Raw genomic sequence first — 23,378 nt, 5'->3', positions numbered from 1 at the left:
TGTGTTGGAGGAAGCGTGTTAGTCATTTTGGTTGTAGTGATCTATGGTGATCAAAGTTGAGGGTGGTGCTCAAAACACCAAAAAGTTGCTAGTTTCAGCCTGACTTCACAAAGGAGGATGGTGTATTTTGTGGTTGGGATTTAAATCTCCAATTTCTTTGCACCAAAAAGGTTATACTATAAGAGAGCCAGAGAAGCAGGAGTAAAGGACTCCTAGATCTACCAGATGAAACCAAAATAGGTGATGACACTTGGCGTGCACATGCATAGCAGGAAATAGGAATCAACAAAGGGAGAGTTTTTTGGGGAGAAAGTGTTATCCTTATCTCATAAAACTCTACTAACCCAAGCTCTGCAATTAATCATGAGTTGGGAATATGAATCTCTATAATTTAAAGATTAATATTATTTATTGGATCAACAGTATATGTAAACAAAAAAAATCAAAAACTAATTTTCATTGTTACATTATTTGACCAGTTGTATGCATGACAATCGTATAATACTATACTAAATAATATTACTCGATTTTAAAGGGTTTGATTAATTGTGTATGGAAAATTATGATTGAGATTTAAAACCCATTTATTGGAAGGATAATATCTGCTATCAAATACGAATAATAAGTTAAGCCTATATATACTAAAAAAAAAGGATTATAGGGACCTTGATGTCCCTATAAATCACAAATTCAATAAAGAAAAAAAAAATTAAAATCATAGCGTTGAATTAAAATTCAATAAAGATTCATTTCAAATTTAATAATAATTTTAAAAAGCCAGAAGTGTAAAAAAGTGAAAATGTATATATCATTATTCTTCTAAGAATTATAGGGTCCTTGGCGTCATGAATCATATCACCATTTTAGAATAATTATATTGCTTTTTAATAATTGTTAAGCTATTTACAGTTAAAAAAGCAAAAAAAGAAAGCCACGACCGATCGTGGTAAATTGATCATTGATTCCCCAAAATTAACATAATAGCTGGTCCATAATAAGCATTTTCAATCGAGTGCACACTTGAATCAAAATGTAAGATGCTTCATAGAACATAATGTCACAATGATAAGGTTATTGTCTTTGTCACGTGTAAATGCTACAAAGTCCAGCAAGTTGCACCAATTATACGAGATACGGTACTGATTAACAACTTCCAGTTAAACCAAATATATGATTCCCGATCGAGTGAAAAAAGTAGGAGTAAGAAGATCATGTCATTAAATATGCTCCTGCTTTCCCCCCTTCAGCATTTAAAAATAAATAAATGCTCGTGTTTAAGGAATCTACAGCTTTAGTCCAAAACTGTTCTCTTGTGTACTGATATGATATTTATTACGTGAAGGTTATAATCAAGTAGTAATTTTCATGACATTTGTTATGTTTGTAAAACTAACGTTGCAGTACTGTCAAATAATATTCAATTTCATAAAGCATAGACGGGCACATGAATTTATAAGATGGTTATAGTAAAAACTGTAGTACTTTATATTTAGCTTAGGTGTCGGAAAAAAACTACATGTATACGGTAGTTTTTTATTCTCATAAAATACTTGGAATTAAATTGCATTATGGCATCTAAGCCAAATTCATTGTATCCAATGCTTGGTTTAGTTCAAGAGTCTAAGATGTATTATAGTTTTTATTATAATTTTTTTTGTTATTACGTCATTTACTAAAATGGGGGTTGTCATGTGATAGTTCATATAACAGTTATCATATTTACAAATTGAGTTATCAAACGTGCTAATCTATGTAATATTTATTATATTAATTATTAAAATGTAGACAATCATATTATACTAATTATAAGTAGCTTAATTGGTTGGGTGTGAAGATCGTTAGTTCAAATTTTCTTATTATATTTTTCTCGTATTTTGTGGACATATTAAAAAAAAAAAAAATTGTAAAATGATTGCAACCCAAAAATACCATCGCGTATCTTGTATCTAATGCTTGGATTATATAGTGTTAAAGAGAAAAGACAAACGCATAATTACAGCAAGTGCTCAGTCACTGCGACATATCTGCTGCGTACTAGGAAGGAGAGATTCCTCTACCGACCTCCTAGTATATACGGGTGCGAATACAGATAGAAGACACACCTCTGTCTCTCTCTCTCATTCTTCATACAAATACTTTGGGGGTACTGTACGTAAAGCCATATATATATAAGAGTAGTTACATGCATACTATATTAATTTTGCTAATTGTAGGAGTATTTAGGTACAGTAGAAGTAGGGGGGACAATGGAGAAGGAGCAATTTGTTCACCAGTTATTGGAGCTGTTCCCCACGAGTTTTCACAGGAGTGGAGCTATTTAGTCATTAGAGAGACTAGAGCCCTAGAGACTAGAGGCAAGGAAAAGAGGAAGAGACATTCGGACTGTCCCACTTACTTTTCCAGCTTTTTTTTCAGCTGCAAACCCCACTTTTTCCTATGCAAATTAACTACTGATTATGTATGCCATTAATAACACAGAGAGAGAGAGAAAGGGTAATTACAAACTAGGGTAAATATTTTACCTGACCATGGTGCATGGTTTGCTTGGACTTTGAAAGAAGAGAGTACAACGACGTCGTGTGTTCATTAGTTCTCAAACATTTGTTTCTTTCTCAACAAAAATTATATAAAGAAAGAGAGAGAGAGAGAGAGAGGGAGGAGGGGTTTGGGAGGAAGAAGAGGACAACTAAAGTGCGAATATTAAATGAGTGGACAGATTGCTATCAAGCCCCAATAGTTACAAGAAAGAAAGGGGAACAGTAGAGAGAGAGAGAAAGAGAGAGAGAGAGGTGATTCCGTGCCCCAAAAACCTTTATCTTCCTCCGTCCATCACTCAGTTGGGTGACCTCTTGGCTCTTCCTCGATTTGATCGTTCCTCTTTCTCTCTCTACGAAATATATTTTTCTCTCTCTCTCTCATTCTTTGCCAGTAATGGCAGTGCATCAGTGGCAGTGCAAGAAAAGGGGGGAGAGTTTTCATTGGGAAGGTAAAGCTTTGCACCTCTGCCTCAAAACAATTACATGAGCCACCGCCCCTTCTTCTATAAGCCATCTTCCCTCTTTCTGACTACACAGCGTGCGCTCTCTGTGCATGTGAATTCCTCTGTCTCACTCCACTCATAGAAGCTACTTAGATAGAGAGAGAGAGAGAAAGTTAATGCTGTTAACGAGAGCAGAAAGATAACACCCATTTTCCAAAGGAAATCTAAGCAGGCTTTGCCAGACCACCACTACCACTTTCATTATTTAGGATTTCCTGTAAAAAGCCTGAAACTTGTAGCATAAAACCCGGGAGAGCCCTGGGGACAACAACAACCTTCTTTAGAGAAAAAAAAAAACATTGCGTAGGAGAGAGAAGAAAGAAAGAGAGAGATAATGGAGAGTGGCTCTAATGGCACTTCTTGTATGATGGCTTTTGGAGAAAACAGTTATGGCTTATGTCCAATGATGATGATGATGCCTCTAATGACTTCTCATCATGCTCATCATCATCCTAATGCAGCAGACACCAACAATACTCTATTCCTCCCTTTACCTCCCACCAACAATCAAAATCGCGAAACTAACACCTCCACTTTCATTCTTCATGACCACAACAATACTACCAACACCGCCTCTTATATCATGGACACCAACAACAACAACAACGACGGCAGCACTTCTGCTGTGAAGGCTAAGATCATGGCTCATCCTCACTATCACCGACTCTTGGCCGCCTATGTCAATTGTCAAAAGGTATACACACACACACACACACATATATACACACACACAAATTTTAATCTTCATACACATAACATCCAACTTCTTTCATTTAATTTTACTATCATGTTTCAGAGTAATTATGGTCCCAGGAAAAGAGAAAAAAAAAAAGAAAAAAAAGTGAAGTCAAAACCCTTTCAACCGAAATGATAGAGACAGTCTTCAAGTGTCTGCCTTTTTCTCTTTTATTTTTATTTTTTTTTCCTGGCTTTCGTCTTGTTTCTTATGAGAGGTTTTGAACGAAACAGGTTGGGGCACCGCCTGAAGTGGTGGCAAGGCTAGAGGAAGTCTGTGTATCAGCGGCGGCAACGGGCCAGACAGGGACCGGCTGCATCGGTGAAGATCCGGCGCTGGATCAGTTCATGGAGGCCTACTGTGAGATGCTGACCAAGTACGAGCAAGAGCTTTCGAAACCCTTCAAGGAAGCCATGCTTTTCCTCCAAAGAATCGAGTGCCAATTCAAAGCCCTCACAATTTCTTCCTCAGATTCTGGTGGTTACCCTTCATCTCTCTTCTTTACTATATCTTTTATATATATACAGCTACCAGCCATGCATGGGTTTTTTTCGATGAACATATGGGTTTAATTAGCACTAATTGTTAACAATATGGAAGAGAGCTTGGATCGCAAAGTGGGCGCTTGTGATCTCCCCTTAAAGCATGTTTGGACTGTTCTAGATACTAGCTAGGGTATTTCCTTAAACAGTGTTATTTCTAGTAGTGTGATTCTCTTCTCTCTTGTTGTTCATGAATATATATGTAAATGTGGCCGTTTAAGTTTGGTGGTTTGAAAAATGTGCCATTTAGCTATTATATTCAGTTGAATTTAAAGTTTCGTAGAAATAGGGTTTCTTCTGCCCGTACTGCCCAGATCCTTGTTAGCTTAAGCATCAGGGTATAAATTTAAATTATACCTCTAGGTCTGGAACTGCTTTGTGCTACGGAATATGCAAATGAAGGTACAGTTAGGTCTAGAGATTTGAAGCTATTTGGAATATGTAAGTGGATGATGTTTGGGAGTGAGAGCAGTACCCGGGGACCAGGGTAGATATATGGTTATGTGCACTAATAAAGGTTTAATCTTTTCATGGGATAATTAATTTAGTCATTGCAGTGGTTAGTGTCATGTGGAGTTACCATGCATGATCATAAGATCGATAAAATGTATTTAGGTTCATATATAGGCTGAACTACTGAAGTTGCAGTACTTATTTAAAATGCTATTGAAAAAAGAGTGATCATTGCCAAGTTTTCCTCAAATGCATAGATGATATGCTAATCAATACCTCACATGGTATACTTGGGTGTTTAATGTTGTTTTGGTTAGCAGTGCTCCTTATGTTCATAGCTGCTTGCCTCTAGTATGATGTCTTTAATGCTTCACATAATACTAGTCATATCATAAACTATTGACCAACCCTAATAGAACAATCCAATTCTTAATATTTTATTTTGTTTTTTGAGGTTCACTTGTTTTTTTGTGTGCGTATAATGTAGTCTTTAGGCCATGACAAATCAAAGCCAACATTGTAATTTCATATGGTGCTATATCCTAAAGGAGGTAGTCAAAGTTATAGTTGGGACTCTTGAGTGTCGCAGAATACACAACAGATGTTGGGCTTGGCACATACACGCCTTCATAATCTACCCATTGGGTGTAGACCTTATTAACTTTCATAATTTTGCCCGGCTCAACGCATTGACGTCCTTGCAGAGTTCACATTGTATTGTAGCGCTCATTCGTCATATATATGGCATTGTTAGAATGGTTTTGATACTATTTGTTGTAACTTGGGGAAGATGATAGTCGCATTTGCACTATGTCAAAAGGATTAGTCAAAAGTTACAATTGAAGCTTCCTAGCTAGTCTCACCAAGTACACAACCAATGTGCACGTGATGCATGCACGCTTTTATAATCTACCTCCCAATGCAGGACTTTAATTTTCACAGGGTATCATAGCTTGCATGCATGCCTTGGATTGTGAAAGCCATTCATGAAGCTAACTTGGTGAATGCATATAGGGCCTCCAATTTGATATAGGATGTCAATGCTTGTATTGTGTAGTAGTTAAGGAGGAATTTTTTTTTTTTTTTTTTGGGTATGTAAGAATTGAATAAATAAGGAAAATTTACAAGATCAATTGGGCTGCAGGGCATACCCCTAGGCTACAACCAAAATTAAGGAAAGACCTGAACAATCATTGAATAAGGAGAAGGTAATCAACCAAACCAAGAGCTAGGAGACAAGAAAGACCCCAAGAGGACTATTAGCTGATGAGAGATGGAGCCTATTAAGGGAAGTAAGTTTGGCTCTAATCTAAAATATAATCTCATGACAAACACTAGAAGCGTCAAGGGAATGCCCTTATAACAGCTGGACACTCCTTTCCCGCCAAATTTCGTAAATTGTAGCGGTAACCATTGATTTGGCCACAAGATTGGAAAAAGAGTTGCCCTTGGTAGAGTGAGTCAGCCAAAGAATAATATTAAAGAAGTCGGATTGTTGCATTTAGCACACAATGAAGTCCAGATGGGAGAGGAAAATGGACAAGAGAAGAAGAGGTGGTTATGGGATTCTTCTTCTTGGCCATAGAGAACACAAGACAAGTCAACAAACATACCATGCTTGTAGAACACATCTTTCCCTAGGCGAGCAACCAAGGGATGAAGGCACAACGCGGGATAGGTTTGCCATGCCAGACAAGCTTATGTCAAAAAAAACGAGCCGCCCAGAGGCAGAAGTTCTTCCAAGTAGATTTGATGGCAAAGGAGACATAAGGGGGATCCGGTCCGGACAAAGGAGGCGAAGGATGGACCATCCCATTACCCGAACAATCTTACCATGGGCAAGCGGTCTAAGCATCAAAATATTCCTCCAAGACCAAGAGCAGTCACCAAGGGCCATACATGTGTAGGAGTAAAGGAGGATAACATGACGCCGTACTTTTAGCCCGCTTAGTCTTTCTCCTTTCTCGCTCTCCCTTTACACTTTTTAGGTTAGTAAGATAGTTTTCTGCCCTAGCGGCGGCGCTGTTAGGCGTTGTGCACTAGGCTCTGGTGAGCTGCAATGGAACGGTACTTCTCCATAGAAGCGAAATCCTTTTGCCTGTCGGCGAAGGAAGGGTGTCCTAATCTCTGTTTGGAGCAAAAGAGAAAAGGGTTCGTAAGGGTAATTTTCGTGAGTCAACCTTGTGCGTCATGGTTTGTGGATACGGTTGAGGAGGCGAGTCAATCTCTGTTGAAGATTGATATTGCCAAGTCATACCGTGAGGTCGATAAGGCTTTGATGGTGCATGGGGGTGTTAATAAGGTAGGTAGTTTCCTGGAGGTGGTTGTCTTTGCTGAGGGAGGTCGTAAAGGAATCATTTGGCTACTTGAGGGCCGTGGTGGGAGGGGATGGCGTCAGTTTGCAAATGAGTTGCAGAGGATTTTGGTTCCATAGGTCTCTATGCACCCTGTTCCAGGGACGCAGCTCAAGCTTGGTTTAGGAGAATCCGTCTTTGGATGTCATCTTGAGGTTCTTCGACTGGTGCTTGGTTTTGAGGTGCTTCCCATTGGAAGGAGGGTAAGATCTTTGCAACCTCTTGATCTTTTCCCGGTGAAGGACTCTTTTGAGCCGGGGTACGGAGATTGAGTCGCGGGTTTTTTTTCTGATTTTTTTTTTTTTTTTTGTAAGTAATGTCCTTTTTTTCTGAATTAGTTGATAGTCTTTTTAATTTTGATCATGAACCATATCATGGAGGTCAGAGCATTCCCAGCAGACTCCCTTATAGGGAGTCTGTTTCCTAAGTTTAGGGAATATGCCTAAAAAAATTGCAAAAAAAGTCCCACAGCAAACTCCTTAAATGAACCCTAAATATTTGGATTGCTATATTGGAACCCAATGTTTGGGGTTCCACTATTGCAATCTTTATGATTATTAAAATAAAAAATAAAAAAATGATTCTCTCTTTTCTCTCCTCTCTCCTTTCATGTTTTACAATTCTCTCTCATCTCTCCTCTCATATATATAATATAATTAAAAAAATAAATATTTTAATGATATAGAGAATGATTAAGGGAAGTTATTGGAGTGTATTTTGACATAGAGAAGCAAAAAGTAGTTTGGACCCTTAAATGTAGAAAAAATAACAAGGAAGCTACTGGGAATGCTCTCAGTTTCTCCCATATGATAGAAGTGTTGCTCTTTTTCTTTTAATGCTTTCAGTTAATACACTAGTTCTTACATAGAGAATAGATAGTATTGCTTTATAATCCATCAAAGCTATTTAGATAATTAATGCCATTTGCTATATGAGTTAAAGCAGTTTCCTATTGTTTAGATAAGTGTACTTGTTACGCAATTATTTGTATCAAGAGATGATCTCTTTAATTTTCTGAAGTCTCAGCAACTTGAATGCATGTCCAATTCTTGTTTAAAAGAATTCTTATCATATTGAGTTCAGTGTTAAATCCTAATGAAAGCCTTATTTCTGTACTGGAAAGGTATAAGGATAAACCAGTTGCGCCGGCTTCAAGAAGTAGGGAGTCTGAAATTAGCCTATCATATGTATGGCGAGAAATGATACGAAAGAAAGATATGCACTAAAAGAAGCCCGTATTAGCTAGGGTTAATTAGGTCTCTATATGTAGATAAATTTGTTGTACATGGATCAAGTATAACATAGTTTTTCCATACTGTGTTGGGATTTTAGGAGTAGGCATCTATGCATTCTTTTTGAGACTTATGGATGGAATAGTTTATATTAATTTACAACTTCTATATGTATATCAATGAAGGATTATATATAGGACTGCTTCGTAAGCATGTGACAGAACTGGCTGCAATTTGTTCATGAAAAGTATTTCCATGTTGAGATGCTTACTACTCTTTGTTGTTATCAGCTTTTGGCGAGGGTGTGGATAGGAATGGATCGTCTGAAGAAGAGGTTGATTTGAATAATAACTTCATTGATCCGCAGGCCGAGGACCGGGAGCTTAAAGGTCAACTTTTGCGTAAATACAGTGGATATTTAGGCAGTCTGAAACAGGAGTTCATGAAGAAGAGGAAAAAAGGGAAACTGCCTAAAGAAGCCAGGCAGCAGTTGCTGGATTGGTGGAGCAGGCATTACAAATGGCCTTACCCATCGGTAAATATTGGCCGTTGATCTTGTCACTGTTCATATACTTTTAGAACATGTAATAATCAAACCTTAAATCATTTGTCAACAGGAGTCACAAAAGCTGGCTCTTGCAGAATCTACAGGGCTGGATCAGAAGCAAATAAACAACTGGTTCATTAATCAAAGAAAACGGCACTGGAAGCCTTCGGAAGATATGCAGTTTGTGGTGATGGATGCTACCAATCCCCACTATTACATGGACAATGTCTTGGGCAATCCCTTTCCCATGGATATTTCGCCCACGCTGCTCTGAAGATTATAATTTATGCACAATATATATATATATATATTATGGAATGTTGTTGCAGCTCTAAACTATATATCCTCTGACAGATCGGTTTATATCATGTTGTCATATTAACTTATGTAGAGTCTATTTAAATTAGTTCTCTTGCTGCTTTTTACATTTGGGTGGGACTAAGCTAACAGTATATACCGCATTGGGTAAAGATATTCACCACGCCTGGCGTGCATCAACAGTGATGCACGCCAGGCACAAAATTTTTTTTTTTTATTATTTTATTATTTTAATTTTTTTGAAAAAAAAAAAAAAAAAAATTTTGTGCCTGGCGTGCTTCACTGTTGAAGCACGCCAGGCGTGCTCCCAATCACGACTCATACGGCATTACTAGGTTTGAACTAATTATTCTAAGTTAAAAGTTTGTTGCACTTCGTTTTGATGTTCTATGAAAGCCCATTCCATGTGTTTGAAAATAACTGGTATTGAAATGTTGTATATTTTCTTTTTTGAGACTTGTTACGATGGCCATATTTCTATAGACAAAAGATAATTATATTGTAACGAGTGAATTTAATTATTTAATTAATATTTTAATATAATTTTTTAAGTATGCTTGGTATATTGTTCCAACATCCATGGAATGTACATACCAAAGTGTAAATAGTTCGAGGTTTACGTTGCGCTCGCATGAAATCAAGATTTTTGGCATTAGTAAGTACACGTTTTTAATTATTCAAAAAAACAAATGCCTACTTGACAAAATGAAGGACTAATTAAATTTTAATTAGTATTTTTTTTAATGAAAGTTGATAAGCACTTGGTCAAGAGAGCTAAGGGAATTACAAAGACTTGTTCTGTTTTTTTTTTTTATAGTTTCTTTTTTTTTTCTTCGTGTGAGTAATTTAATTCTACGATCAATGAATTTAGTAGAAGAAAATGTGTTTTTTGAGAAAGTCATTTTAGAGAAGAGAAGAGATTATTGAAGGAAAGCTTAGCAGTACTAATAAATAATAGTACGAGAAGTGTTGCAAATACTCTCAAGTCTCAAGTGTCCACTTTGAAGTGCTTATTTCTTGAACTTTAAGTGCTTATTTCCTAACGTGGCTAACTTTGGAAGAGAAGCTTTTAGGGCTGACAATTTTGACACAACTCGCAAACTCGACACGAAAAAATAGGTATTGAGTTTAGCCTTATAAGGTTTGGGTCTTAATCGATTAAGACTCGGTTAATTTCGTGTATGGCAGGTCTACTTGACGTGTCTGGTGGGTCGACCAACCAAACTCGGTTATTGTTCAAGTTTGGCGGGTCCACCCACCAGACCCGTTAAATTTTATTTTATTTTTTTTAAATCCTAAACTAAACTTACCCTAAGGTCCTTATTCCAGTATCTGATCAACTTTCAGCTGACTGCCAATTGCCTAGTGCCGTGGGATTGTGAGAGAGAGCTCGGAGCTCTCGACGAACAACGGCAACGATGTCTCCTTGGCCCACTTGCTGCCAGTGTCCAGCTGCTGTCTTCATCGAACGCCGATCTTGCAGTTGTCGACTCGCTCTGGCATCTCCTCGGTGACGATGCCTCTCGCCAGATCGATCCAGACGTCGTCTCTGTCGCCGACAGCCCCCTGCTTCTCTCTCTCTCTCTGCACTCTCTGTCTCCAACCCATATTTACACTAGTAAACATAAGACATTAGTGTTTTGATGTCTGTTTTGATTGTAAACACCCTCCTAGTCCCAGTATCGCTTGATTGTAAATGCAGAGCATAATGCTCTGTTTTGAATCTTTTGACCCGTTTAGCTAAACAAGTAGCGTTTGTGTATAAGTTAATCGTGTAACGAGTCCTCGCAGGTCGTAATCATGTCGTGTCAAGTACTTATTTTGCCACCCCTAACCCAGCCCCCCCATCTCATGTCCATCATTGGATGATATAATAATAAAATGTAAAAAGTTCAAAAGGATTTCCCATCTTTCATGCAAAGTGTGTTTGGCCTCGTTATTTTGTAGGCCAAATACTCATTCTAAAACAAAATCATGAAAAGTGTCTTGTTTGGAAGTACGTTTGAAAAAAAAAAATTATGTTTTCAAATCATTGGTAAAGGGATGGATTTTTAACATGCATGATTTTAAACGCAAACCGTAATTTTACCAAACATTTAATGCGTTTTTAAAAATTGGATATTCATTAATTATATTTTAAAATTGCTATTTTTTTAAACCACATATTTTAAAACTGCTAAACTAAACATTTTGATTGTTTTCTTAAAGATATTTCAAAATAGAGGATAAAGGAAAACAACATAACAGATGATTTTCTTGCTTCTCTTTTGGGTTGCCAACAAATGATTTCTACAAAATACCTATGGATTCCCTGGGCTTGACCTCTCAACCCAATTCGGAAACGCGCTTGGGCTTCCCTGGCTTGGTTAAAGCCCACAACGCATGGAATGGGTTCGCGCAGTGAGGCCGCAACTAATCCACACGCACACTTCGCAAAGTGAGGTTTTTCCATTTTCTCCACACTTCTCTCTCTCTCCCTCTCACTTGCCTCCTTGCAGCCAACGCACTCTCCGGCTGGAGCATCGACGGCCATCAATTTCAGCGGCCCCGTCGACGCAGTACCATTTTTCCTCAGCTTGCCCTTCCTTTCGGTAGCCAAGGTTCTTAACTTTTAATTTTGTAATTGTATTCTGTGCGGAATTTTGTCGAACATGTCGAGATCAATTCAAGTGGTCAGTGATAGAGAGCTACATATACTGCTTCTTAATGCTCAATTTTAACCGAATACAAAAACGTGTAATTCTCTCACTGAGCACAACACAAGTGCCAAAAAATAACATTAATACAGTGCTTGAACATTTAATGCACATTAGCTATGCATCTTGTATTTTGCATCAAGAAACTTATAATTTTTTTCTATTTAAGGTTCAAAAAAGCTTGTTTTATGATTAGGTTTGAGGAAAACTAATCTTTGGGAGGGTAGATGGACAGGTAAATTTATTTTGCTTTAGTTGGAACAAACTTCGGGGGAGTCTTCACAAGTTTGTCCGATTATGGCGGTGTCGATATCCCGAAAGCTTTTGCGTTCCTTTCATGGGTCCTTATGTGCACTTGGCCGCTATGATTCTCCAAGTATCACATGTCAATCGTTTCGAACTTCTCATGGTAAACGACATATGTATCTATTTGTTTTTTCTTTGTAGGTTAGATTGCAAAGTTGGGTCCTTTTGAGGCTTCGTAAATCTTTATTTATGTGTTTTTTTTTTGGTCCACTTTTTCACAATTTTTAACAGATTTGTATGGCCATCTTTATGGGGATAGCGTATTTTCTTCAGGGTCTTGTGGTCATTTCAAGGTACATTCTCGTTATATTTTCTTTCCTCACCTGTCTCGTAAAGTTTGATTTTTATTTTTGGGTGTCGAAAGCTATACTATTAGAGTTATATGGCAATCATATATTAAACATGCCAATTTGTTTGGTTTTGTTTGCTTACCATACTTTTGACATTTCGGTTACAAGCCTATATTGTATGCATTATTGTAGGGTGGGTCATCTATCCTCGCTAAACGATGGCTTTCAACTTCCATTCTGACTCCTGAATCGAGTGACGGAGCATTTCCCTCTGATTTATTGTCCAAGAAGCCTATGGTAACTACAGAGCGTGCTATAGGTAGGAGGAAGAACAAAAACATTTTATGCATGAATATTTGTGTACCTTGTTGCTTGGAAGAAGTATGATGGTTGTTGAGAGTGTGTATGTGTGTGCATGCTCGCCTTTAATAAATTTGATAATGACTCTTTTCACTTTTGAAGTTTAAGAGTTTGTTGAAACTTGACCTTTACATTTTATAGATTGACCTTATTGTTTTGGTAGCTGTACTTGTCAATCTTATGTTGTAGTTTGGAAAATGTGCATATTATTTACTTTTGTTCATTGTAGATTTTGACTTCTTTGTCTCACTTATCTTGTTGTATCCTATATTTTATCTTGTGGCTAATGATTTGCTGAATAATTTAAGCGGTGCTATTGTTTTTAAGTTTTAAAAATGTTTTAATGATGTAATGTATCATGGTATAGGGCTTTATCAGGACCTGGTAATTCCAGTAACAAATTTTCACAATGAAGACAAGGGCCTCATGGTTTTGGCTGGTGATGTTTTTGATGTGCCTATTAGGAAGGATATTATTCATCGTGTTGTACGATGGCAGCTTGCCAAACGGCAACAGGTAGTTATTGATTATTATTTCGATTTTTGGTGCCTGAAGCGTGTGGTTGTAATGACAGTAGTGGTATTAATATATAATTGTACATATCACTGAATAAGAAAAACAAAACTATGATTAATACTAATATCCTTACTATATGGCTGCATTATATCCTGGAACTGTTGCAAATATGGATTCCAATTGCTATTCTCATTCTTTAAAGTTCCATATTTTCTGTAGGGGAGGGAGGAAAATTCTGTTCTAATTATGCATATCTTTGATATCAAGCCTTCGAATACTGCATTAGAGGAAGCTTACCAATCTCTCTTTTTTTTTTTTTTTTTCTCTGGTTTCAAATTGTCACCTGTCATTTTTTTTAAGAATGTTTAGGCCTATAGAGATCATATTGCATGTAGTGAGTGCAATCTAGCCAAAAAAGGAAAAGAGATTATTAATCTTCTCTTGTGACTTGTGAGGATGTATTAGATGTGGATGTCAGTAAGACTAGTTCCTGATTGAGTGGCCTGCAGGGAACACATTCAACAAAAACCATTAGTGAGGTTAGTGGCACTGGGAGAAAGCCGTGGCGACAGAAAGGTACTGGTCGAGCAAGGCATGGAACATTGCGTGGGCCCCAGGTAATTACACTATTTATGAATTATAAGTTTCTTATTGTTACTCTGACCTTAAGATGCTTTTAAGTGGACCTTAATGAATTCAATGGATGTGTAACAGTTTAGGGGTGGTGCTACCATGCATGGCCCTAAGCCACGAAGTCATGCTTTCAAGCTGAATAAGAAGGTTCGGCGTCTAGGGCTGAGAATTGCTTTGACAGCTCGTGCAGCAGAAGGAAAGGCTAGTCTTTGTCTCCCAGATCTTTCATTTCTGGCATACAATGATTAGAGTTATTGGGACTCGATTCTGTGTGTACAACAACGAATAGGCTGTTCTCAGCTTATTTTTTCTCTATGCTTAACCAGTTTGTTTTTAAGCTTCTATGCTTGTCTTCTGTAGTAGTGTGTGTTACTGCTCAGTTTCGAGCTTTAACTGCCCCTTTGCATTTTTAAAAATTGAGAATCATCAAATTGTCTGGATGAGGTTGGGATGTCCTTGAGAAATGATGGAAATGTCTCTGGTTAGGAGTTATGATTATGAGGTGTGCTTTGAAGATAGTGAAGCACAATAACCTTTGCATCCAATCACAAATGTAATACGTATGTTCTTTTATTGTTATTTTCTGGAGTTCTTCTGAGCCTTTATTGTCATCATCATGGTTGTTGTGAAAAGTACTCCTAAGAAGCCTTATATTGACTGTAGTTGGTTTAGTTGGGTTAACCCTGTTTCACCAATTTAGCCTATTATGAGTATTCTTGAATGCAAATCATTACTTCTTTGTTGTGCCTATGAGCGTTCTTTTGTGCTAATTTTCTTAGCTATAGTGCCTGCTATCATATTCTCTGTGCATTCTTTGTGTATGGAGTACGTAAATCTTTTATTTCTATCAGATTTATAAAACCTAACGAGAGAAAATTGGCCAAATGTACAGCTTCTGGTTTTTGATGATTTGGAGGTTCCCACACATAAGACCAAGAATTTGGTGAACTATGTCAAGCAAATGGAGAACACAAAGAAAGTTTTGCTGGTGGATGGTGGCCCCATAAATGAAAAGCTGAAGTTGGCCACACAAAATCTACATTATGTTAATGTATTGCCATCGATAGTAAGTTGCTCTTCTGATCCTTGTTCCATGGTGTATTTCAAATGGAAGCCAATTAATTAATTTGTAGGTCTAAGTCGAGTTAGGTTCAGACATGTGGTTCCTGGAAGCAATGGGCCTCATTCTCTTTAGGCAATGAATTAGGGTTACAAAAAATGTGACAAAAATTTCAATTTCCCAGGAATCTTGGACTATCATCCCTCCATAAGTATGTGTGGTTGGTGGGTGAGGTTGGGAGTTTGAGTTCCCTTTGGTGCATGAGTAAATTCTCCTAAGGCAAAAAAAAGGGAAAAAAAGAAGAAGCACCTTACCTATTTTTCCTGATATATTGCATAAGATGTTGAATACTTACAACGTCTGGGTAGACTTTCTGTGCAAAAAGTTTATTGTGTTCAGCATAATGGTGATGAAACGCATGACCGTGACCCCAAGTCATGGTAGATAATTACCTTTGAAGTTGGCTTCCATATCACTGCTGATGCTTGTTGCACATGTTTTGCAGGGTTTGAATGTCTATAGCCTTCTGCTTCATGACACACTGGTGATGTCCCGTGATGCCGTGAACAAAATTGTTGAGAGGATGCACACTCCAATTAACCGTTAAAGCATTATCGACATTATAAGCTCTACTCCAGTAGCTGAGAATAGGAATCATTTTCCCTTTCGTTGAGGAAAAGGAAAAGCCCAAAAAGTAATTATGTTGTTTCTGTCAAAAACATGCAGATGCGTGGGCGGATATGTTGATTTTTCTTGTGTTTTGACCTTGTAGTCATCAGCTACGAATTTTGTAGATGAATTTTGGCTATTCTCAAGCACAATAATCGGAAAGTAGTCACTTTTTCCTATATGTTTCTTGATGTGCCACTGACTCCCAGTATAAAGAATTTGCTGCAGTGAAGTTCTTTCAGTATTTCCCTCTACTATTTGAAACTTGACCAGCTAGTAGCTAGGCATCGGGAATTCAATGGCTGATAAAGCGCGGAGGCTTGGAAGAACAGCTGCTTTTTTGTTACTGCATCACAGCATGCTGTTATCTTTTAGATCAGTATGTAAACAGCTTTGTCGGTCTTGTCATTGGTTCTGTGTGAGAAGTGTTTTGATGTTACATCGCATGGTGTATGATTTCAAGTCCAAACTTTGATTGGTTGGCGTGAAAATGACGCCTAACGGTCTCAAATACATTTAATGTTTCACAGCCATGTGACTCATAATTTTAAGGATGCAATAGGATTTTGGGAGTCATGGATCCGGATGCCCAGCAATTTGAGATTGACAACAATTTGAACGGCAAATGTAAAAGAGCTTTTATGGAGTTTGCCTGTTTGAGATTTGTTCGGACAAATAAGTTTTATAAGAGCTTTTTTACAATTGTTGTTAGCAATTTAGACAGTATAATTAGAAAGAGTTTTTATTTTTGTCAAATGGGGTAATCTAAATTTGATTAAAGTTTCTTGGACGGTGAAACTTGATGATTAGTTCATGAGACAATCAAGTACCGGCTGATTTGTTTTTCTCTATTGATAGGCAACAAACTCTGTCTCAGTATTAATCCAAATGTCCCACCTGCGCAGTCTCATCTTCTCTTACAGAACGGACTATAGGCTGCAATTTTCTATTTCCCTATTCATAGATCTTCAACACATTAAACTTTGGAAATTCTATTGAGATTTACTGTGGCCATTATTGTCGCCTTGACAAGCGCCTTTGGGAACGACTTTTATGGGGTGACTACGTAATGAAAGCTATAAGATTTTGTTGACAAAAGGTATAAAGTTTCGGATTTGGATTTCATACCATTTTTTGTCCAAAAAGAAAGGAGCAAAATAAAGAAACAAATTTGTAGGAAAGTTACTTGAGGAAACCTTTTGTCCGAATGGACTCTTTTTTTTTGTACTGAGTGAGCTGTTTATTTGGATGGATAGTATGGACTTCTAGTTCGAACAAGAGAACTCGTTTTAACAATTCATACCTAAAGAAGAGGGAGGCATGAGTAATAATAGGATCCTCATCTGACCTATAATTTTGTTACTAACATACTTTTTTCACTCGATCTTGATCTCTCCTTTGGCAAGTGAAAATTTTGTATGGGCATTATAGAAACTATGAAAACTCATTATCAAAGTGCTAAAACAATTCAAATCGAGACTCCTTAGACTTGGTTGATCGAATTGTATGCGCTAAAACAACTCAAATCAAGACTCCTTAGACTTGGTTGATCAAATTGTACGTAATTCAAGTAGTCCATAAAAAAAGGGTCCGCCATCATCCACCTATTACAAGCAAATAAGTTCAAGATAAGTGGATTCTACAATTCAAATAGGCTAATTGCCGAGAACCGAGAATCCTTATCAAGACAATCATGAGGCCTCAGACAGCTAAAAATGTATTCCTAGTGACGAATTCCGCAAACTCGTTACTAAATTAACTTATTACAACGAAAATCGTCGCCTCAAAAACGTTAATTTGAAAAAAAAGAGAAGGCAAACCGTAAACGGGGTTTATATAGAAATTTGGAAAACAAAACGACGACAATTTGCTTGTACCAATAAAGTCACTGTATCTCTCAGGTCAAGCGTCACAGTCACTCTGTCCACCTCCTCCTCCATGAAGATTGAAGACGACCCTGCGGTTTCTCTCCTCTCCTCTTCTCCCCCAAAATTCAAGTTTTGAAACAACAAAATCTCTTATTTTTGCCACCGAAATTTTTTGCTCCAAACTCCCTACATTTTCAACCTTCATAGACTCCCTCTAAACCCTACTCAATGGCCAAAACTAGACCAGGCAAAAAGGACTTGGACTCCTACACCATCAGAGGCACCACCAAAATTGTCAGAGGTACAACGCGGAACACCCACCTCTCAAAAATGAAGCTTTTTTTTTGTTTTGGGTGTAAAAAATGTTAGCTTTCTGGTTGGTTTTTGCAGCTGGGGATTGTGTGCTGATGCGGCCATCGGACACGGGTAAGCCTCCCTACGTGGCGCGCATAGAGAAGATCGAGATGGATGGTCGGAACAACGTGAAGGTGAGGGTGAGGTGGTACTACCGGCCCGAGGAGTCGATCGGTGGGCGGAGACAGTTCCACGGGGCCAAGGAGCTGTTCTTGTCCGACCACTACGACGTGCAGAGCGCTCACACGATTGAAGGGAAGTGCACGGTTCACTCTTTCAAGAACTATACCAAGCTTGAGAATGTTGGGGCCGAGGATTACTATTGCAGATTTGAGTACAAGGCTGCTACCGGGGGGTTCACCCCTGACCGAGTGGCTGTGTGAGTTTTTATTTTTTTGGGTCCTTTCGGGTTTTGTGGGTTTGATGGAAATGCGTGTGTGTGGGTGTGTTTTGTTTCCTTTGGATAAGTACATTGATGGGTTCTGATTTTTATTGGGTTTTGTGCTGAAGGTACTGCAAATGTGAGATGCCTTACAACCCGGACGACCTCATGGTGCAGTGTGAGGGGTGCAAGGACTGGTAAATTGTTCTGAGTTCTTCTTTTTCACGTGCTTTTCAGTGTTGAAATTCATTTTTTTATATACGTTTCTAGTATGTTAAAATTCCGTAGATGAAAAGATTGTTGAAAGATAAAGAGCTTTAGGGCCAGTGAAAATTTGGATGATTGACCCACTTAATGTTACATTTCTATTAGAATCACTACTAATAAATGGATAGGCGTATATCCCTCTGTCTTATTTAGGCTATGTGTCATAATTCTGTAGGTGTATGACTTCTTGTTGTGATTTAGGTTAACGGGTGTAAATTGCATCATCTGAAGGCTTAATTTCTGTTTGTTGATTGCTTAGATATTCTCCCAGTAAAATCCATGCTGGACTGGTGTGTGATAACTCTTTCTGTAAAAAAATGGAAATCCCATTGGTGTTGATGTTATTCATGCATTAGATTATACTGCTTTAGGTATGCCTTGTATTCCACAGTATACTGAGTTTGGATTTCTAGTCACTTGCTTAAATGCTTACTGTAATGCTTACTGATGCCTTATAGGTATCATCCTGCTTGTGTGGGCATGACTATCGAAGAGGCTAAAAAACTGGATCGTTTTATGTGTTCTGAATGTTCATCCGATGATGACGTTAAAAAACCCCAGACTGTATTTTCAGAGTCACCAGGAGCTGATGCCAAGGTGTGACTATGTTTCTCAATTCCACATAATTGTAGACTCATGTTTCATGTCTATGTTTCCCTTAATTCATTTTCTTGTCTCAACTTGTGCATGATACACAATGTGCCTTTTTTTTTTTTGGGTCTATGGGCTAGTAGTTAGTTTGGGTTTGGCTTTTCTAGAAATATTTTTCTAATGTAAAACATGGCTCTTTTTTTGTTTCTCTTTTTTGGTATTTGAAACATAAGGTGTGTTATACCGTCTAAGACTCAACCTGTGGTGGATGGTTCGCATTTGGTGTAGCTGGTCCTGTGGTGGATTGTTCTTGTTTGGTAAAGGAAACATATAAGATGCTTCCTTTGTTATGAGATGCACTATAGTGCTGAAGAAGAAGATATATGAGCATATCTAAACATGTGAACCATAAGTTAAATTGGTCAAGATTTGAATTTTGTAAATGGATATGCTTACTTGGTTACTGATTCTATTCAGTTCTCTTGAGATGCAGTCTTTGCATATGAAGATTGTAACAATTCAGGCTTCTCTAGTGTTGACAATCAGTCTCTGTCTTACTTTATAACTTTTGGTTGAATACCTATTAAGATGGAACATTCTGATAAATTGGCATTCCTGCTAATGCTCATATAAGTTGGGATGTACTTATTTTTTGCCCTATTTTTCCTATTTTATTGGGTGCTGTCCTTTGGCATGATAGATATTCTTATCTCATTCTCACTACTGAAGGTGCATTCTGGATTTATATTATTATATGCATACAAGTGATACCAAAAATGTTATTACATAATGTGGATTTCTTTCTGGATGACATTTTCTAAACATTTTATTGAAAGTAAAAAGATATACTTGCAAGATCTACTTCTAGGATTCGGAGTACTTGTTTCTTTCTTTTTTATATATAACCAATAGTTTTGAGTTGAATGGCAGTCGACCATTATTGATATTTTATCCTGCTTTGTAACTTGCTGTGGTAAACCGTTGGTTAACAATATTTCCCTTGGTCATCTAGTTCTTGTTGATGATGAATCTGATGATTTTGTCATGACCATGGAAACTTGTAAAATTGTGGACTTGAAGGATATCATTTACCAACAGCTTGTTCTCGAATTTTTTTTTGATAAATTATGGTTGCCTTCCTCAAGGTTTTGATAAATTAATTAATGGTTACAGATTAGACCGGTTAGATGACAATAAAATTATGGAAAAAATAAAAAATAAAATAGCAATCGCAGGGTAAGAGTGCAAAGAGTCCTTGGCTTCGGAATACATGGTTTGAGTCCTTGGTTTTGGAGCTGAAATCTCTCGACTCTTTCCTTAATTTGTTATACTCCTTGAAAACCCAACCGAGAGAGGCGGCTAGAATGTTGTGGATCCCAGCTAACAATCGTGGCTTCAAAGTGAAGAGCTATTATAAAGCTTTACATTCTGAAGAGCCTTGTCCATTCCCCTCCTCAGATTGTTTTCTTTTTATGGACGCTAGCTTTGGGTAGAATTCTCACGGTTGATAATCTTAGAAGGTGAGGTTTCACTCTTGTGAATTGGTGTTGTCAATGCAAAAAGAATGAGGAGATTGTTAATCACCTTCTCATTCATTGCAAGTACACTAGTGATCTCTATCCCTTGGTTCTCAACTTATTATGGGTTTCGTGGGCTATGCCTAGCACCATCCTAGAGCTGCGTCATTGTAGGAAGACTCAAGGGCGGGGAAATCCTAAAATGGCCATCTGGAAAGTTATTCCTACTTTCTTAATGTGGAACATATAAAGAGAAATTAATTGGTGTCTCTTTAAGGATTGCAAGTCTAGGCTGTAGTTTATAGTCTTTGAGGATCTATTTTACATTAGGCTGTTGTCTATGTTCTTAGATCTTGTTAGTTTTTTAGATTGTAGGCGCCTTTTGGGTGATTGTCTCTCTTGTATACTCTTTGTGTGCGAGGGATTTGCCTTTTTCATTCAATAAAATTATTGTTCATAAAAAAAATCTCAAGTTAAGAGTATTAGTTTTGAAAATATAAGGTAAATCTCTGACATTTACCCAAATGGTTTTTTTTTTTTTTTCTTTATATTTGAACGTTGTGCTTGTATATACCATTTAGTAATTAATAATTCCTTTTCAGAAGGAAAGTATCTGTATGTCAATATCCTACATATTTGAACTGATTGACAGAGTAACATTAGAGTACCCTTGATTCAGTCCTCTCCCTGAAACTTTTATCTGGTAGTCCCAATGTTGATTTTTCGTCCTTCCGCTTATCTTTATGGTCCTATTTGCCCGTTTGGATGATGTAAGACAATGTCAATGTTGGAGACTTGAGTATCAAATTTGGTGATTGAAATAGTACAGCTTAAGTGGTGCTATAGAGGCCAATACTGGTCGGTGAAAAACAATATTTGGAGTAAATTAGATCTCTCCTGATCCTGCTTGACACTTGACAGTTTATACTACTTTGTTAAAATCTTTTAGCCTGTCGTAATCATATGCTCTCAAAGCAAATTGTTCTTTGGGATCTTTTGTTCCCCCTTTTATCTTATAGTGCTGATCCCTTGGGTCTCTGAGCAGTCTGGCTATGATACTCATACACTTGTAGTACGCCTGTTTTGTGCTCTTTCCAGTGCCTGAGGAATATCCTCACTTGTACTAAAATTTTTGCAGCACATTTGATGTGTTGAAGTTCTTATATGAAACACCTCCTTTAATCTTGTGGCAATATCTTGCATAATTCTCAAGGTCGTGATATTGTCATTTTCATAATCTTTGTGTTTTGTACGGTAGACTATCTTGATCTGTAGATTTGCTTGGAACAAGTAGATGATGTTTATTTTTTTATAGTCTATACTTGTTTCATAGTTTTCAGGAAAAATCCTAAAATTTGACTCATACCTGCCATTATGTTCTATGCTTATTGATTAGTTTGCTCTTAAGAGTTACTAATTTCAAATATTGTTTTTAGCTAGAAGCATCCGCTATTAAAAAGATTGAATCTGATTTATATGTTGTTCCAAAAATTCAGCTTGAAACAAATCTTATTCATCAATGTATTTTCTAAGACTCTTAGTTGAACACATGGCAGGGTGTATGTCTGTATGATCCATTCAGATCAAGAGCTATATACTACGTGATTATAACTAACCTCTGATAGCTAAGAAATAACTGTGTATCATCCTTTTTCAGTAACACCACTTTTTGATAGCAATGTAGACAATTCAGGTAGAAATTGGTATGCATTTTAATCTAAGTTGTATGCTCACGAAGGTTCTAAACGATTGATGCCTTGAATTCAATTGAAGGGAGAATCTACTCTAGATAACTACTTGAGAATAATTTGTATAGCTATTGTGTCAGTTGCATGTTTTCTCTGCTCTCTTTTGTAATATTTCATTTATAGATGAAGTTTTTCATCTTTCCCAGGTGGAGCCCAAGCGTCGGAAGAGATGACCACAATTGGGGGGTTTGCTGGAGGAGAGAACTCTAGCTGCAAAATGAGGACACAACTATTTTGTGAGGAGACGGCCCTTTGATTGTTATTGTGTGGAATGTACAGCTTAGACTGGTGACCATTAGTAGCTTAATTATGTGTTTGACTAAGATATATGTATCTCTGCTAGATTAGCATATTAAACCTTCTTTCTGTCCAAAAAGAGATTTCATGATCAGTTCAGTTCGAGTGTGGAGTTCTAAGATCACATTGGGGACCTGTGACCTTGAAGAGTAGCATTACTCTTTGTGACTTGCATTGTTGCTCTTTCTCATCATCGTCACTTAGTTGGGTTACTTTTCTAAGATCTGGGTTTATCCATTTATCTTGTGGCAAACATGTGATGCATCTGCAGATCTGCTGTACACTGCTAACATGTAGGAAATAGTTCTCCTTTCCAAGTAAGCACTTGGGGTTGGAAGGGGAGGAACAAAGTAGCAGTTTTTTAGGATCAATTTTCCATCTCTGCCAGAAAAAGAAAGTTTCCATTACTGTCCTCCCTCTCTCCTCACATTCTTTCTCTTTGTTTCCCCATTCTCGCTGGCAAGCAGATGCAGCTGGGCTTTTTGGCTGTTGATGTTGGAAAAATGTGATCATTTCTAATCTTCTGTCGTGGGAATGCGTGGTAGAAAACTTTTGAATTCAGCTCCATGGTAAAGCTGCTGCATGGAAACACTTGGACAATG

General features: G+C 37.5%; 3 protein-coding genes across 6 annotated transcripts; all 3 read left to right on the top strand.

The window, feature by feature from the left end:
- The first annotated feature begins 2,683 nt into the window (after window positions 1–2,683).
- STM (KNOX/ELK homeobox transcription factor) lies at window positions 2,684–9,361 on the top strand. The gene is made up of 4 exons (XM_059581143.2): window positions 2,684–3,734; window positions 4,010–4,253; window positions 8,648–8,892; window positions 8,975–9,361. The coding sequence occupies exons 1-4, from the start codon at window positions 3,375–3,377 to the stop codon at window positions 9,176–9,178; spliced, it is 1,053 nt and encodes a 350-aa protein (XP_059437126.2). The 5' UTR covers window positions 2,684–3,374; the 3' UTR covers window positions 9,179–9,361.
- A 2,363-nt stretch (window positions 9,362–11,724) lies between these two features.
- On the top strand, window positions 11,725–16,009 carry LOC132170243 (Ribosomal protein L4/L1 family). Of its 3 annotated transcripts, none has more exons than XM_059581142.2 (9): window positions 11,725–11,813; window positions 12,146–12,327; window positions 12,456–12,517; window positions 12,707–12,833; window positions 13,242–13,390; window positions 13,900–14,007; window positions 14,105–14,224; window positions 14,916–15,089; window positions 15,589–16,009. In XM_059581142.2, exons 2-9 carry the CDS (start codon window positions 12,216–12,218, stop codon window positions 15,688–15,690), a joined length of 954 nt encoding a protein of 317 aa, XP_059437125.1. In that variant the 5' UTR covers window positions 11,725–11,813; window positions 12,146–12,215; the 3' UTR covers window positions 15,691–16,009. The 3 variants fall into 3 exon arrangements, with proteins under 3 accessions (XP_059437125.1, XP_059437123.1, XP_059437124.1); XM_059581140.2 differs by having other exon boundaries at window positions 11,731–11,822; XM_059581141.2 differs by having other exon boundaries at window positions 11,738–11,822; window positions 12,154–12,327.
- Window positions 16,010–17,631: 1,622 nt separating this feature from the next.
- Window positions 17,632–22,900, top strand: LOC132170922 (chromatin remodeling protein EBS). Of its 2 annotated transcripts, none has more exons than XM_059582080.1 (5): window positions 17,632–17,921; window positions 18,011–18,353; window positions 18,485–18,553; window positions 19,082–19,220; window positions 22,626–22,900. In XM_059582080.1, the coding sequence occupies exons 1-5, from the start codon at window positions 17,849–17,851 to the stop codon at window positions 22,650–22,652; spliced, it is 651 nt and encodes a 216-aa protein (XP_059438063.1). In that variant the 5' UTR covers window positions 17,632–17,848; the 3' UTR covers window positions 22,653–22,900. The 2 variants fall into 2 exon arrangements, with proteins under 2 accessions (XP_059438063.1, XP_059438064.1); XM_059582081.2 differs by lacking the exon at window positions 22,626–22,900 and adding an exon at window positions 19,448–19,896.
- Window positions 22,901–23,378: the final 478 nt, after the last annotated feature.

This window comes from Corylus avellana, chromosome 1 (genome assembly GCF_965113065.1).
Source record: "Corylus avellana chromosome 1, dhCorAvel1.hap1.2, whole genome shotgun sequence".
NCBI classification, from domain to species: Eukaryota; Viridiplantae; Streptophyta; class Magnoliopsida; order Fagales; family Betulaceae; genus Corylus; species Corylus avellana.
The sequence above is the reverse complement of the archived record's forward strand: the minus strand, read 5'-3'. Positions and strand labels throughout refer to the sequence as shown.